Source organism: Seriola lalandi, unplaced genomic scaffold, assembly GCF_002814215.2.
Source record: "Seriola lalandi dorsalis isolate HSWRI2012SDOR001 ecotype SW California unplaced genomic scaffold, Sedor1 jcf7180002052129, whole genome shotgun sequence".
Lineage (NCBI taxonomy): Eukaryota > Metazoa > Chordata > Actinopteri > Carangiformes > Carangidae > Seriola > Seriola lalandi.
In genome coordinates, this window is record NW_019522682.1 from 720,348 (window position 1) to 738,390 (window position 18,043).

The following is an 18,043-nucleotide window of genomic DNA, read 5'->3' on the forward strand; positions in this document are numbered from 1 at the left end:
TCAGAGACTGTAATAAATGGAGCCATGGCAGAAAGAGGCCAAAAAAACAAGTTATAGGCTTTTTTAGTCTATTTAGTAAGTATTTTGTTTATCCAGGAAGCTTTGTTGAGCATGCATGTTTTTTTAGCAATGTCCTCCCTCATATTCAGCAACACACATTACAGCAGTGAAACTACCTCTTGACAGCAAATCTGCAAATTTTTGCCACTTGATCAGTTAAGGACTAAATGTCTTGCTCAAGGGCATGTTAGCAGTAGCTGCTGAGGACTGGGAATAAGAAGAGAAGAGAAATGATTCACCTTTGCTGTGATTTCAGCACAGGTTAGACAACTCCACAGCACAAATGTTGTGCTGTGGAGTTGTCTAACCTTCAGGGTGCCTTTAGGCAACAATTAGCCCCATGTTTACAGAAATATGCACTCCAAACTTATTTGGAGAGTTTGTAGACAAATCTGCTGCTCAGTATCATTAGACACATACCAACAAACTTGTGTAAATACAAGCCCTGAGGCCAGGCCTAAAGACACTGTACCTCATTTATTCCAGGCTGTTCACTGCAGTGGTTAATCAGCTACGGCAACATAGGTTCAGAGTGTCTTTGCACCCCAAGACCCTCAGATGCTCAAGTGACGCATGAGTGGTAACTGCTGCTGCATTGGAGCTGACAAGTCAAAACCAATTTGCCATCATATACTTAAAAATGTAGAGACTTATGCTAAAGAAAAGTCAGAAGACCCCAACACCCTGTCCACCCAAAGTTTTTTTCCAGCACTTGTTTTTGGAAAAGGACATTTTGAAAATAAGAAACATTTTCAGACTCGAGCTGTTGGGAAAGTTTCCTTGAGATGCAAAAGAGAGAGAGTCCTCATCCTTGAAGTGAAACATGAAACACTTCCATTAAGGCAGAAAGTAAATCCTGTGCTGCCTGTTTATCAGTCCCATACTGTCAGGCTCTTATAGTGGTCAGAATGATTTTCTCTGACTGTTCGCATTGTTCAGCTCTTTTCCTCATCCTGACTTTCTATGAGAGCAGTAACTCTTGGCGGCTTGACAGATGATTCAGTCCCTCGTCCATCTCTGCAGTAAAGCCGTCAGAAGACACTTTCAGCTTGTTTCCACTATCAGGAAATAATTTTGTCTGTGGTAGCTAAACATGTTAAACAAGCAGTAATCAAATCTTGTGGGTTAGACTAACTGTAACGTTTCCTGGAACTTTTTTGTTAAGCACAAATAGAATGACGTTACAGGGTCGCAAAACTTTTAGGTTGAACTTGGGATGGATTACTGGGCAAACTGATTCTGACAGCGAAGACGGCAGTTACCACAAGTAACGCCTCCTGTGTGGCTCTCCCGTCAAAAAATAAAACACACTCCATTACTGATATTTGTCCCACCCCAACAACCTGTTTCAAGAGGAATCACATCACATTAGGGAAGTAAACATGCTATTTAATGGTGTCCTTAAAGTCCAAATAATGTGCACTGGAGAGGTGTCAATTTTGCCCAGTGCATAATAATATGTAAAGTGGGCTAAGCAATTGCAGACTCTCCACAGCAAGCACTCTGGTGCAGGTCTGCATGTTGATAACATCAAGCAAGACGAACCTCTGTCACAGCGGAATCAGCTCCAAGCTATGAATCAATTAATACCGTCCTTAAGTTTAACGAGATTTCTATCTGCCTTCCGCCATCTAATCAACACACCGACCATTAGCAGTGTGCAGAGCTACTCTAGGCCTCTCAGCTCCCATTCCTCTGACTTGTGGCCAAGTCTTTGCATGTCAATGTGCCTGGCAGCAGCCCAGGTGTCGACCCAGAGAATTTAGACGAGCCGGTCTCTTTCTTTTTTTAAATCTCCTCACCCAATGGTTCCGTAGCAGGCCGGTCATTGCAGCAACTGTCACCAACTGACACCAAACTACAGTGTTTCTTTGAATTACTGTAGACAGCATTCAAAACTAATTAGGCAAAAATGAAGACAGGGAAACATGACCAACAAGGTCATGCTCAGCCATCTTGTCTTGTGTCTTCTCCTCTGTCTCCCTTTGGCGTTGGTCTTTGTGGCTCTACACCACCATTCTGCCTTTGTTTCTCCCTCTCACACCCCCTCAGAGTTGAAACCAATCAGATTAAAAAGTCTGAGAGACAGGCAGCCTGTGGCTGATGGTGAGACAAGACTGCTTGTCTTGTTGATGTTGTGGCTCTGGCTCCAAGACAACACAATTTATGTCCCAATCCCTATCCTGTCACATCTCCTGACTGTCCAGCACATCACGGAGATGATGATAAAGAAAAGGTCTAAATGCTGACTGGGTAGCTAACCTTGGCAGTGACTCCGGGGACCAGGGCCAAAGCAGGCTCTTAGGAGGAGGAGAGTCAGACACACAAAGAAATACAGCTGTAAGCCCTTGACTCATCCCCTGGGCCAAATAACAACCTACTGCTTTCAGAGGCCATCCCTGAATTCATCAGGCAACACAGGTTTGCTAAAGTGGAGCGGATTAAGCCTAAGCAGAGGTATACAGCGGGGAAAAAACAGTGTGAATGAGTAATGTGCTGGAAACAAAATGTGTTTCAAAGACTTATTTAAAGCCAAGCTTCTTGTTTGTGTGGGATTAGTGATTTCTTATTTGTGTGTGAGGTAAACAAGTGACTTTCATATAACATTCTGGCTGAGCAATGAGCAGTATTGTAGCTGCTGACAGAATCAAAAATCACTCAACACTTGGGGTTGGGGTATACAGTGCAGACTTTTAAAACTGCGTTCATCCCGTTTTTTGGCTTCTTTGCTAAAAAAAATGCTTGTTTACAAATCAAGCAGAGATGGATCAACATTATCATTCATTTGCAGTTTTGTTAAAGTCCACCTAGTGAATAAAGGTCCACTATTCACTCTTTTTAACTGTGTTTCAGCTCATAAGAAAAATATCTGGCTCTTTATCCGATAGATTTTCCACTTTCTTCCGTATTTAGTCGCCAACTTTTATTTGTCTGCTATTACAGTGGGGATATCAGACCTTTTTCAATAAAAACAGCTGCCTGGATCAATGCCGAGATCGAATCATATAGCATGCCATAAAACCAAAACTGAGCTAAAAAAGGCGAAAAAGGTTTGTGTGAGTTGGGTGATAACTCTCTTTTGGTTTGTCACCACAAGCCCTTACATTACACAGAGTCATTTGATTGGATGTTAATATAAAAATACTGACAGGTGGAGCTCTGAAGTTGGATACTCTGGGAGCAGGTGAGGACACTGGATCAGATGTGATCGCTGTCACAACTGGATTCATCCAGAGTTGAACAGACAGCAGCTAATTCAGAGATGACATTTCATCTGCCAAATGTATCAGAAGCTTAAATTCAGTGGGATGTTTTCAGACTTGGATGGTAGCCTATAATGTGGCTATAAAAAAAAACAATAAAAATGTTATAATGTGTTAAGATGATGATGATAGTTACTATAATGAATAAACAGTGGCAATCCTCAACTCTGGACGGCCCCAGGCAAAGACACCCACTGAAAACACACATAAATGTGACGACTAGTGGCAGACTGGTCCCAATATGAGGGGACATCGGGGGACCCTTTTCCCCTTCCCCGTTTTGCCCCTCCCGACAGTGCGCCTCTGTGAATAAAATTATTGTTGAAATGAAATGACATTTATCTGTGTTTATTCAAAGTGTTGTGGTTTGTTGTATGTGGTCAGTTATTGCTTAAATCCAGTATTTAGGCTGTTCTAATGAGTAAGTGCTTTTATAATCAATCAACAGCTCAATAATCTGTCCACAACTCCAAAGAGTGAAAAAGGGGTTGTATAACATGATGGAAATTGAAAAGCTTTAAACTGCTTTTACACTATAGATAATGATGCTTTCATTTACATCACATACTCTGCATGTTCGAACACATCACTGAAGGCACACGATGCTCAGATTGACTGAAATATTCAAACCTAAGCTGCTATGGCATCAGGCAGAAATATCATATACGTATGTCATCTGATATCTGAAACAGAATATAAAAAACACTTGTGTAGGTCTGTATAAGACCAGACAGGTTTGGCTGCACAACAGAAGTTTGTAATGACAAACTATTTAGAAGGTCTGGCAGAGTTTAAAAGGTTAAAATGATTACGGTTCTAAAAACCTTTAATAAAATTTAGTCTAAACCTAGAAGGCATAAAAATAACTGAAGCATTAGGGACCACCAGGGGGTTATTTTATATAAACAAGGCTTCTCTTCTGTTGGCTAGGTGCTAATAACAGCACTAGGCCAAGTGGCAGTCATAGCAGTGTAACTCGTAGTCATAGATATAGACATACCATAGTCATTATGGACGGCTTAATGGACTAAAACAGCTGCAGATCAATCATGACAACAGCATTTGCTGACAGTAACAGTAGGAATAAAGATAATAAAGGAATACTGTATTACAGAGAGAGGCATCACACATGAGGAGAATATATTTCAACCATCTTTTGGATTCACTTCTTCTTAGTCTCAGCTGGTTACATACAAAATGTAAGGAACTTAAGCAAACTCTCTAATCATTCACTTACAGTAACAGGAATCAATAGCCTCTGCTCCAGAGATCAGGGATGACTTTAAATGTGAAGAAAATTGATTGGAAAAATATGGATGGTTAATTCCATCATTAGTATTCTATCCAACGCAGTTTGAGATCATGTTCAATATGAGGTGCAGGGACGTTCTGCTGCAGTCTCCTGAAAGAATTTAGTCTGAGGAGCGGATTTACAGAAACTATGAAGACAAAACTAGGATAATGACCGCTTTCATTTCCATTACATTACATTTACTCATTTGGCAGATGCTTTTATCCAAAGCAATTTACAAGTGAGGGACACACAACACTAAAGCTTCGCTTCATCACAAAAGTCCACAAAAAAGCTATGTATGAACACATTGGGGTTTTGAGTTTCCCTCATAGACGTATTAATGGGACGGACTAAGCTCCAAATTGTTTTACACCACAAAATAAAACAGCATATTACAATAAAACCATGAAAATGCATTCATCGGGCCAACTCAGGGCAAAGGAGAGGCACAGTTATCCAGAGGATAGGGGATGACAAAATATCAGGATCTTGACCTTGTAACGCCTGAAATTTTAGCTGATAAAAAATCAGGTATAGCATGTTCTCATTTCTTGGCATTAGGTAAAAGCCTGTATGGGGAGTAGTTTGGATTTACTGAGGGTCAGGGGATTGCCTTATAGCTGAACCCTGCATAAAGTATTACAAAAGTCCACACGGGAAGAGATAAAAGCATGGATGACTTTTTCAAGATCAGAGAAGGTTAGACAGAACTTAATTCAAGCTAAAATCCATGGTTGTCAGAGGGAACAAGCTGCTGACCTTTCAACTACAGACAACAACTAGACTAGCAATTTGGTGATTATTTCTCATTGTCTAAGCAGTTTTGTGCCCTATCTTTTAACTGATCAATAAGTCTTCTCTCATAGTGTAAGCCATGGTTGCCTGGGTAGATAGAAACCTGAACCTTATAGTACAAGTCTCACTAAGATTAAAATCTGTTCAAAAGCTTAACACAACAGTAAATACAATATGGTATATGGACATACACCATAAGAGAGAATAAACCATGTAATATACAGTTATAAATGAACAGGTATGAATTAAAAAAAAAAAAAAAAATGAAATTAAGTAAAAGCAATAAATAAGGGAGAGTATGGTTTCTTCACCAGATCCTTTACAACTGACTATGAATCTCTGTGACATGAGTGTGGATAAATAGGTGTGAATGAGTACACGGTAAAAACTGTCCCGGAAAGAGAAGAAACTGATGAATTTCCAGCACAATGCACAGCTCACAGGACTCGTAAAACCAAGGACCTTCAAAGGCTTCCTCTTAAATCAATTTTCACTGTACACAAATCAGACATGCTCTTTTATCACCTCATTTGCTAATAGGCTTTCTTTACACTCGGCGGCATTGACAATAGTTCAAAGAGCTATATTAGTCCCAGTCTTTATTCTTACTTTATAGCGCCGGGGTAGTAGGGCCAACCTCCACCTCTCTTTCCACACTTTCACACAAACACATACTGCTCTATGGTTACCAGCTGCTCTCAAGGTGTTTAGTTACCTGCATGTTTTCCTAGAAGTAGTAGAGTCAGTGCACAGTTTGCACAACAGCGCTGCTGCAACACGTTGCCCACTCATATAAGAAATAGCCATAGCTGATTCCAGCCAATAAAATTATTATCCCTGAACCAATCGAGTCTTGTTAGCTCCATGAGGTCAGTCTTAGACACCGAGGCCAAACACATAATTAATATGAGTCGGGATCTTATTATACACACGAGATGTGGGTTATGAATACAAGGCCAGTGCAAATAGTCCCCATGACTCTGACATTCGTGCCAGTTCACTGAATTGCTGCCGGCTGCTAGATTTACAGCCTCTGTTAAAGGGATGAATGTGCAGGCTGTAATAGCTGTACAAGTGCAGGTTTGGTGTAGAGAGAAAAAAGGCAAACTTACCTTCACTGCTTCAGCATGAGTGACTTTGTCGAAGACTTTGTCGTTGACTTTCATGATCTGGTCACCGATCCGGAGTCCCTCTTTCTCTGCCAGGCTCCCCGGTTCCACCAGGGACACGTAGATGCCGACCCCGTGCTCCGACCCGCCGCGGATGCTGAAGCCCAGGCCCTCGTTGCTCTTGTGCCGCTTCATGGTCACCTGCCGCAGTTCTCCCGGCGGCTCGTGGATAAAGTTCCTCCCGAGCAGCGGCACCAGGGGAGCTGTCCCGTCGCTGCTGGTGCTGAAGCTGTCCGGCGAGCCACGCAACGCCACCTGAAACTCAGGCGGGTTGCTCGGCGAGAAATGCCCCGGGGGAGTCGGGCTGGCGCTGGGGAAGTCGCCCGGTGGAGTTTCAGCGTTGCCATTGCTTGCAACTAAATCCGATTTCAAGTAGAGGCCCTCCGAGGTGTACTGCTCGAAGAGAAGCTGGTCAGAGCGGGGGATGACCAGCCGCAGCATGGGCAGAAGTTGCCGCTTGCTGGGTGCGTTGAGGATGACATTAAGGGTCTGCACCAGGTCGTACACGTTGCGTTTGGAGTGGTAGACGTTGAGACAGTGGATGAACTGCTCCCTCTCGAAGTCGTTGAGTAGGAGGTTGAGCGCGTTGTGCAGCTTTCTCACGTTGGCCGACAGCGTCCGCGCGCTGGAGGCCACCGAGTTGGCCGAGGAGCTGAGCGACATGCGCTCCAGGTCGGTGCTGCTCATCCTAGCTGTGTGACCGGGACAAGGCGCCACACTGGTGCGGGTTAGAGAGCAGGCATTACGGGCTGGCGGCGCGGGTTCAGACCGGCGCTTGGCATCACTACCGCTGGAGGACGTGCACCCCGGTTATATCCATGCTGTCTGGCTCCGACAGATGCTCCACTTATTACTCGCAATTTGCTGGATAGAGCTCAAAAAGCGGTAACTTCAACGGGCAATTAAGTCCAACTAATTCAATTTCACAGTTGACACAAATTAATTAGCACTTACCATAATTAAGATAGCCTATGAGTAGCCTAATTGGATTCTGCAAACTTCATGTGTGAAACGTTGCGTCAAAATTGGACATGCAACAGCCTCGCGGAAAAGTCGTCCTACTCCGTCAGAGAGCTTATGAGCCACGTCAGGATCTCAGCCTCCGTGTCATTAGCTGCGGTCTTATTTTCCAGGAGGTCAGGTGGCTGCCGAGCCGCTGCTTCTCTGGTGTCCGCCTCACCGTCAACAGTTCCGCTACAGGGCGGAATAAACAACCCCAGGACTGAAAACTACTTGTAGGCTACTTGGTCCGGTGATGCTCAGCCAATTCAACAAGCAAAACCAACTATTTCCTCGACGAAGAAAGAGAAAAAGAAAAAAGTTATTTTTATGCTCCTGCTCAGCGTCCCGAGGAGTTCAAGATATCCCGCTCCGCTCACGGTTTTAGTTCCAAACGACGTCAAGTTCACAAAAATATAAATATCTAGAAGTGTAACAGGACCCAAACGACATTTGCTTGCTGCCTGTGTTTTGTATTATCCGTCCGGTAGCGGTGTGGAGGTGACCTGCTGCTCGGCGTCTCCGCTTCTCAGACGTTACTACAGCGACTGAGCAAAGACTAGCTGCTCCTTCGCCTCAGACCGTCCTCTGTCAGGAAATGACGCAGCCGCGTGCATCCACTGCGTTGCTTAAGACCGACAACATGCGCTCGTGGCAATGGCACAACCTGGAGCAAACAGGACTTTAATTCGACGATATAGTGGTCGGGTTGTTTTACGTTTTCCATCTCTGTAGGCTATGTTAGACTATATCCCATAGGTATCCTACTGCATGTCCTGTGAAAGCAAAGAATTGCGGTTTCAAATGATTTGTTTTTATTGCTTGCACTATTTCAACATATAATTGAGCGACTAGCTTGTCTTAGACAGAACTCAACATTTAAAGTTTGTTTGTTGTATTTTTTCACTATTTACTTGACACAGTAGAAACTGGTGTTAATGACACTATTAACAGCTACAGTGAGCCAACATGTACAATAGCAGTGCAGCACCCTGACACTGAAGCAGCTAAATTTGACTCAGCCATCATTACTCTTATTATTTACACCTGTGCTTTTTCCAACAAACGACAACTGGTTAACAGTTTTAAAATTTACTTCGTAGGCTATGAATGAGCAGAACTTCTATCAAATACACATCCATTGAGAGAAATACAATAAGTTAAGCAAAAAAAAAAAGTGACTAATATGTATTACATTTATTTGACTTCATTCATTCATCAGCTACAGAAAAATGACAAAACTATGCATGATCACAACCTGCAGCGCATCAAATAAAACAGATCATTGTCTTTGGAGCAAATTTCAAAGGTCAACTATTTGTGTTCTTTAAGAAGGCAGATACATTTGTCATAATAATATTTTAAGGCACTTCTGTTTAACAGTCAAACAGATCTAAAGTAAAAAGAAAAAAAACACTTTCTCAATTAGATATAATAATTTACAAGGCATCTGACTTTAGATCAGAGGTTGTGTTGGTGGCTAATTACCAGTTGACCACAGAGTGGCACCACTGAGTGCTATGATGTTATATTCCAAAATAACTTTATCATAATAATGGTGAATGAGAACATCCTCGGGCACCAGAACAACTTTTCAAATTATCCATGGGCTTCAAATTCATCTGATGCTAAAAGAAAATCTCATTTTAATGTTTATGTGGAATAAAAAGCAAACAACTGTCCTTGATTTACGTTTTTGTGTTAAACTATTGTGTTGATGTTTTTCTTAAATCCCACAATCTAAAAATGTATTATTGCACTATCATACCATGTCAGTTTAGTACATTTGTCCTTAATATTTTTTTCTTTTCTCTTTTTCAAACGTAGGTTTTCACCTGCAGGCCTCCTGCTGCAATCTGTAGCCAAAAGGAGCAAAGTGGGGTTGAACTCAGTTGACCGAGTGATCATTCGCAGGTGTAGAATGGTGACGATGTCAGCTGCAAATGAAGCCCTGCACTCTGAGGCCGCTGTGTTGACAAATGGCACTGTGTGGTTTTGGCAGAGTTTCAGAGCTGAGCTTTCCTTAAAATCTGCAGCCGCTTGGAGCCAAATATTCCCTCAGCTTTAACTGAAGCGTTTGAGAGGCTGACCAGGGCAAACTGAGGACAACCTGCTCTCAGAAAAGAAACCAGTGCTATTTTCATTTAAAATTGTGACCAAGTGTGATAAAATTACTGATGTCAAAGTAATTAGTGTGGCTGAAAACAGACCAGTGGACTTTGAAAATGAAAACAAACTTGGAAAATGAAAATTGTCTTTGGAAATGAATCAATGAGATGGAGAATGCACAAAAAACACGCAGAGGAGCAAATGAGGTTAAAGCCGAGCTGGCTGAATTCACAGATGAAGTCAGCACTGTGCCTGCTGAAAGTGACACAGCAGAACTGTCAGCAGAGCGGCTGAGATAAAAGCAAGAGCATTTGATAGCTCATGCATGGTTTCAGAGGAGAAGGTATATCAGTTAATGGTTCTTTTATTTTCAATCTTCCTCTTCTAAACAAGCATCCCAAGCTCTATGGCTTGTCCATGACATTAATGGTTCATTTCCGTTTATGAATGAAATGGTGTAATGATCAAGGCTACAACTACCAATTATCATCATTATTGATTAATCTGTTTTTTTCTTTCAGATTAATGGAGCCATCATTTAGTCAGTAAACTGTCATTAAAAGTAGAAACATGCTCAGTCCAAGGTGATGTCTTCAAATTGCTTGTTTTGTCCAAATAAATTCAATTCAAATCCCAAAGAAATTCAATTTACAATGATAGAAAACAGAGAACAGAAGCAAATCCTCATGAGAAGCTGGAACCTCCTTAATCAGACTTAAAAGTCCCATAGTGTATAAAAGTAGATTTCCCATTCCTTTTTTGATAATAAAGCAGGTCTAGGTTCTATAGTAATACTGTGAAAGTATCAAAGTGCTCAGTCCGAAGAGAAATGCACACAGCCTGTATTCAGAAACTGAGCCTTAAAACCAGCCATCAGGAATTCTGTAACATTGTGATGTCACAACAAAGCAGTCACCCCTGTCAGCTACGCCCCAAGCCCCACCCACCTGGATCCACCATCCAGCCTTTCAGGATTTGGTTTCTCTGAGTGTTTACCTGAAATCTGGTATATTTTTATTCGATCACTCAGAAAACAGTCAGCCAATCAGAAGGGAGGTTCAGAGCCTCTTTTGATTGGCTCACAGACCTGTTGTTACTAGAGAGAACCCTGAGAGGGGAGATGTAAAACTACACTGATATGGATTTTGGTTCTTAAAACCACAAATATATGTTCTCATGGATATCAAAAAACAGAATGACAATGCCTCCATGCATAAAGCTGAGTTCATAATGGTTTCCCAGGTTAACAGTGAACAACTTGACCGACCTGCACAGTGCCCTGACCTCAACCCCACCCATCACCTCTATCCCCTTCCGAGAAGAGCAGTTGCTGTTGGAGCTATTTTTTATAAACGCGGTAAACTCCTTGTCTAATACCACAAAACAGAACAAATCTTACCAAGCTCTGTGTGTATGACAGGAGCTGGCTGGAAGCCTGCGGGGTCAGCTAGGCTTAAATTACCAGCACAGCTGAAAAGTGTCTCTGGCCAATAATCCTGACAAGGTGAAGTGACACGCTGCAGTGTATGACAAGTGAAATGTTTTGAATTATAATTTACAGGGTGACAAACAATAACAAGGTAAATATGAATCTGGTTTTCACAGTGCAATTATACTGACAGTTAACTCTTGGAAAGCAATCATTTCAGAGTACAAGACAAAAATCCCATCAGCTGGTCTGTTCAGTTTTGCTCTTATTTAGTTCTAATGATTCTTTTTAAGACTGCCGTTAATGGCACAATAGAGAGGCGCATCATCAATATAGGAAAACCATGCAAATGCTTGGGGCCCCCAAGGGGAAATGGGTGCCTTTAATGGGTGCCCAGAGTCTAGGATCGCCACTGACTACACAAATGGAGTTTAGAGAGGTCAACAAATCGCAACATACTTGTATTTACTGTGCATAGACATTGTATCATGATGGTGCTGATGATTATCTGCTCTATACAGCCTTGTGTGCATGGAAAGGTGGAGATGCAATAGATGAATGAAAGAAAAGCGTGTCAGATATCTGATGAGCAGTACAGTGATAACACTGAGGGACTGTGCGCTGCTCTGCTACCGGTGAATGAAACAAGGTGAAACTGCAAACGTTTGACAGCATCTTTTTGTCTGTGTGGCTGAGCAGGAGGTCAAACAGATACTGTGTACAAGCGTGTGCACGTGTGTATTTGAGTGTGTGTTTTGAAGTTGATTGATCGCAGTAATTAGTGGAGTTCACCAGTGGGAAACACTGAAAAGCCAAACAGCATTATACTGGACACACACTGCAAAACAAGCAGAGCAGTGGAGAAGAGACAGATAAAGAAAATTCAGCGTGTGAGACAGAAAGTGAACGACAGAGAGAGCAGGAGAAAGAGAGGGGATGAACATGCAGAGTTCTTCAAGAACACCCGCTGAGCTAATGATTTTGGTTATTATCACAGTTTTCAATTTGAACTGCAGAAGCTCTTAGCTGAATGCCCTGCAAAGCATTCCCAGGGACGTAGAAAGACGGATTTTCTCATAGTGGCAGAACAATTAATGTGTTAATGAAGAGATGGCCGCGCTGAGCTGAACCGCTGCATTACCATCACAGCTCCGTGTGTAACTGTGTGTAACTGTGTGTAACTGTGTGTGTGTGTGTGTTTGTGTGAGACAGACAGAAATGCAGCTGCACTTTAAGCTCAAAGCTACTCCCTTTAGCTGATCAGTGTGACCAGAGCATTTTGCCTCTGGAAAAGATTCTCCAAAATAAAATAGGCTACCTACTCACAAGGAAATTACCGCATTTCATGGTTAACTGTAATCATTTTGAAGGCTTAACAAGGCTTGAATACTTCACCTAATAGGCTTAACAGCTCATGACCAAAAGCTCAACAGAGTCATCAGTTTTCATCAAGTGGAACATAAATAAGCTCTAAACAGGTGGGCATTAGAAAACAAAAGCCAATTACATTTAAAACTGCTCCATCTTTCCATATCAACAATGAGTCCAATGACTATAAGAAATGTGAAAGGGCTCACAGAGACAAACTCGGGCACTTTAACATCTTGCAACTCATTCTTTTGGTTTTAGGGGCCACAACGTTACTGTTTTGGTTCAGGCAGCTGAGTTCTGATAAATCCACTGCCCACCACCAAAAACACAGAGACTAGCTGGTGAACAAAGCGGCGGCCAAAATAGAGCTAAAAGCGAACAATATGAATTTGCATTTCAATCAACATTCCCATTACTGATGTAACAGTAGTTTACAGGTGGTAGTAGGGTGGATTGAAAAATGTAATTAGCATACAGACTCCAGATTTCATTATGTGCCATGTACTTCTGAAATCAAACCGTCACCCTCTGAACCTCATTCTATAAGGTTTAGACATGAGAAACACCCTGGAATTATAATTCATAATAATAATTTATAATTTATTCTATAAAACGCTGGCACTCAGCATGGAGAAAAAAGTGTCCACAGCAGGACAAGCACAGTAAACAGCTTGGATACAAACTGGATAAACATGAAACCAGAGTATAAGCTACATGTGGCCCTCACCTGTAAGTGTGAGACAGGAGGTGAGGAGACAACAGCAGGACAGACTGCAGGGAAGAGGAACTGAGTGTCTGAAAACATTAACAATTACAGACTGCAGTTGTACATTAATGAGCCATGTGACACTGAACTTTTCCCACTGATTAACTTTAAAATACAATAAATGGTTATTCATCTTAGAGAAAGAGAGCTTCATTTAGTTTTACTGTATGTATTCGAGTCATTGCTCCAGAGTGTGACATTTAACTGATAATGTGAGTAAAATTCCTGTCTGTTTGCATGAAAGGAGGCATAATTTAATGTTTTATATTGAAAAAGTGTTACAATGACTACTCTAAAAGCACAGATGATTCAATTGAAGTTTTTAACTTAAATAATGGAGGTGCCTAAAACAGCTCCTTCCAACCATTTCCATAGCATTTCCAGCCATAGCAGGTTTAATGTTTACCAGGTTCACTATCTTAGTTTAACACGTTAGCATGTTAACATTTGCTAATTTGCACAAAATGCAACGACAATACCATTAGTTCTGCAGGTATTTGGTCATAAAGAAACAAATTGGACAAATTCAAAATGATGGAGAAACAGTTAGGAATAATCAAAAGAGTGATGGAGCGATGTTTTCCCAGTGAGAGTGTTTACTCAAATGGATAATCAAATATGAACATAATTTAAACACATCTGCACAAAAGGGTTGGTTTCAGTAGAACATACCCTCATTTACGTTACAACAGCATAGGGTATTTCTCCAGACATAATTTTTCATTTTCTCTAGTGGTAAACAACATGTAGCTACAGCTCACAGCAACTCTCACAAAACGTAGTAAATAAACAATATGTAAACAACTGTGTAAGTTAGTAATAGTTTGCAAAAACGCAAGTATTAAACACAACGGTCTGTAAAGATGGACAGGTGAGTTGATTCTTCTTCGAGTTCAGTGTGATGACATTTAACATCCCAGACAACTTCTGTAGTCTCATTTAACCACTTGTTAGCAACTGGTCTTTTTTAGATGTAAAAGCTTAAAGATATCACGACTGGCATATTTAATTGTGTACTTTATGTCGCAGGTTAAAAAAAATGAAACTGTCTTGAGTCTGTGTTAACCACAGACCTTATTTCAGCCATTTACCCAAAACCCCATTCAAAGAACCTATAGACTGTGGGACTTGGGAACCGGAAGTCCTTAAATGCCCACTAATTTCCGGATTTTAGGACTCATTGCTGAGCCACTCTATTCCGCGAAACTTCACTGTAATTCAATCAAAACATTACATGTGCATTCTCTCGACATTTGTACTCATAACAAAATTATGACAACCACTTTAGCAGTACACAATAACGATAACATACCTGAGAAACGGGGAGAAATCGTCACGAGAGGGATGGGGTGCTGTTTCCTCAGTCTTAGCGTTTACTCCACATTCCCTTGATATGTGGGTGGGGAGACTAAAGCAATCAATCTCAGACTAGCAATTTAAGACCATTTTATAGATCAAGGATAATACTATTTATTATTATCTTTTAACAACAAGAAATTAAATAAACAATTAATTAAATAAAGACTTTTTTTGCATTTTAACCCTTGTCAACACAATATGTATCTCTTCTGTTATTTAACAATTTTTAAACTCATGATATGAATTGTTTCTCATGATTTACACATCTATCACAGAAAATCAGAATATCAATTATTACAGACATGAATTCACTGCCATGTTAAACTTGTAACATACCTTTAGTGATTACTCTTTTAACTTGTCACAATGGCACTGCAGGAAAACCCAGGGGATTAAATGCAAATGCAACTTGCAATGTTGACATGTGTTGGTGCTAGTTATTTTGGTACTTTAGTTTTCTGAATACTGATACCTTTTCAAATGGTTTTTTGTATTTCCTGTCTTTGGCAGTTCCATCAGTGCTGTGCGACCTGTCTTTGTCTCAATTTTCTTGTCTTGTGCAGACATTTGACTTTCCTCATGGTCGTTCATTTTCACGTTTCCAACAGTGTGCCTGTTTTTGTCCTTGTCCTTGTTGACCCTAAACATGTTAGGTGAGTAAGCCCAACAGGGTGATTGCACAGAGGGTTGACCCAAATGCGGAACAGACATTTATCTTAAGTTACTCACCAGTCTGTCATCATTATTGTAGGAATTTTTTTTCGTGATATTATCAAGATGCTTTTATCGCCCCGCCCTACAGACAACTAAATTATTTAAATCGGGAGAGACCAATAAGAGGAACAAAGGACTGTGAGAAATGAAAGTGAAATGGAATGGAATTTATTGTGAACAGGAGGAACAGGCTTCAGCATTTAGACCTTGGCGGAAAGTGGATCCCCATGGAAAGTGATACAGTGTTTCCAACCTCTTAAATTCGAAGTTAGTTTTTGACAGTTAGTTTTTACGTTACAAAGGCGTTCTGGAGTTGTAAATACTTAAACTTTAGTCAATATTGACATGTTATACCTGGTTAGATGTTCCACAATTCAAGTATTCAGGTAATTTTTGCACGAACCATGCCCCATAGAGTTATGCCCAGAGGCCTGAAACTTCACACAGGAGTTTTTGACAAGATGTAGAAGGAAAAGGATTTTCATAGTTATTGTATAAAATGTATCTAGTTATTGTTATCGAATATGACTTGTTTCAGGAGAGGACAAAAAAAATACTATGTTTGAGCTGATTTAGTTTAGGTTGGGTTTTAGTCCCATGCTAAAAAAGCACATTTTCAGAAACTAAAAGATGTTACCTTTCAAATGATGGCTCATAAATGCAGTTTGGCCTTACAGTTCTTCTGTTTTAACCTTTTATTTGAGTATGCAAATTTATGCAAATTGCATCTGAAGAAACTTTCCCCACAGCCTAGACACTATTTATGGTGATGAGGAATGGGGCTCAGGGATGGGGTCATCTTCATGAGAGGGAAACTTCTGATCAAGGGGTTTGATTAGAGATGGTCAGGAGTCCACAGTTTGAAGTGGTGAAGGGGCGGAGGTGGGTCACAAAATCCTGTGACATCAAATGACAGCTGAATAAATGCAGAGAGAGAGAGAATACTTTGGATGTAGACACAAATGAGCTGGTGGAGCTTAGAAACAGCAGGTAAGAAGGAATGTGCAATACCAGATCCAGCATTTGGTACTTGACAGTTCTCAAAAGTTGGTGCTACAGATAAAGTTTGGTTGGTAGCAAAAGAGTCTTGAGGTTGAATCACGATATCTGTGACCATTTTATATTTGTTGCTGTTGAGCTGGGGTATTGTTGGTGTACGACTGTGCAGATGTTACTTTTATTGTGTCCACCTAATTTAACTTTTACAGTACGTGCTGAAGCACTGAATTGCAAGAACGTCTTTCCCTGCACTGCTTCTCATTTTTAAAAGAGGGAAGTATAATTTTTCTGTCTGAAATAAGTCGACCTGAATGAGACATGCATGCTTGATAGATGTAGAAATAAAAATTCTTTCAACAGAAGTATAGGTGATTTGATTAAAAGACAAAAAGAAGGATTGTGCCTTCTTAACCTGAATATAAAAATATAAACAGATTTTACACATACAGTATCTCAGTCGTTAATTAAGGTTTACATCTCTGTGAACAAATCTTGAGATAAAAAAAGGGGCAGCACTTGTGTGCTTTCTAGTCTATCCAATTTTCTACATGAGCAGCTCCCCTGTGAAGAAACTCTAATGGTGTTTAAAGAGGAAGCTCGACAGGCTATGAGGAGAACCAGAGACAGTCTTTTATTTTTTAACAAGGTGGGTGACTGACATAGAAAAACATACAAACAAAAGAGCAGAGATGAAGAGAACAAGCTTATCAATATGGTTTTGAACAACTGTTTCTGTTTTCTTTTATAATATTCTTTTATACTGTATAATGAATCTAATTCATTTGTATTTTTATGGACTGAAAAAGGTCTGGGGTGACATCAAAGATACAGAAGCTTTTGTCAATAAAAGAAAACTTTCAGGCCATAAAGTCTAAAGATGTAACTTTTTTTATGGCCCAAAACTTTTCTCATAGACTGATGCTGAAAATAATCGCTGATGACATTCAAATAACTAAAGCAACTAATTTCTGTGGAGGCCATTATGTTATTAAAATGTCAAATGTCAAAGATTATGGTGGAACCCTTTTGACTTGTCAGCCCTGCTCCTCATCCATCTCACTTCGCAGCACAACATTGATCCACGGCTAAAAATAGCTCTGCTGTTTGTTTGTGATTGATTGTTTGATCTGATGAGGGATCACAGTTAGCTGAGCTGCTGCAGTGACAGCAGCATGTGGATGCACAAATTATACACTTCTAGAGAATTTACGCAAACAGACAGAGACACACGCACACGCACACGACACACACACACACACACACACACTGGCAGTGTGCAGGGCTATCAATTGGCGAACTGCAAATGACTAGTCAGATAATCTGCAGGGATAAGCTGGACATCAATCACAAATGGCTGTGGCATTGAGCATATGCTGTGAAATCTGGACATTCAGATCACTAGTGGCCTCCGCTGCATGTTGTCGAGCAGAGGCACCCGTAGCTCTGCCGCACCGACACGTGACCAGAAATACCTGCAGACTGGATTTCAAAGCCACAGGTCAGTTTGCTAGGACACGTTTCTGAGAAATGTGCAAAAAAACCCTTTATTCTTTTGAAGCCCAATCCACTTTCCTGAACATACAAATGAAACTGATACTGTTTTCTTCACAACAGTTGAGCATATTTCCCCAAAACCTTTAAACTTACAGATGTGTGTAGCTTGGAGCAGCTGATGTGATATGAAGAACAGTTTTGAGCTGAAACATTTCTTTGATG

At 40.8% G+C, this 18,043-nt stretch overlaps 1 protein-coding gene across 1 annotated transcript in view; it reads right to left on the bottom strand.

Moving 5' to 3' along the window:
• Nucleotides 1–8,350, bottom strand: part of whrna (whirlin a) — a 140,033-nt gene extending 131,683 nt beyond the window's left edge. Inside the window, exon 1 of the mRNA XM_023399920.2 lies at nt 6,525–8,350. Within this exon, the coding sequence (XP_023255688.1) occupies nt 6,525–7,268 (744 nt within the window). The 5' untranslated portion in view covers nt 7,269–8,350. The remainder of the gene's footprint in view (nt 1–6,524) is intronic.
• Between the last annotated feature and the right edge of the window lie 9,693 nt (nt 8,351–18,043).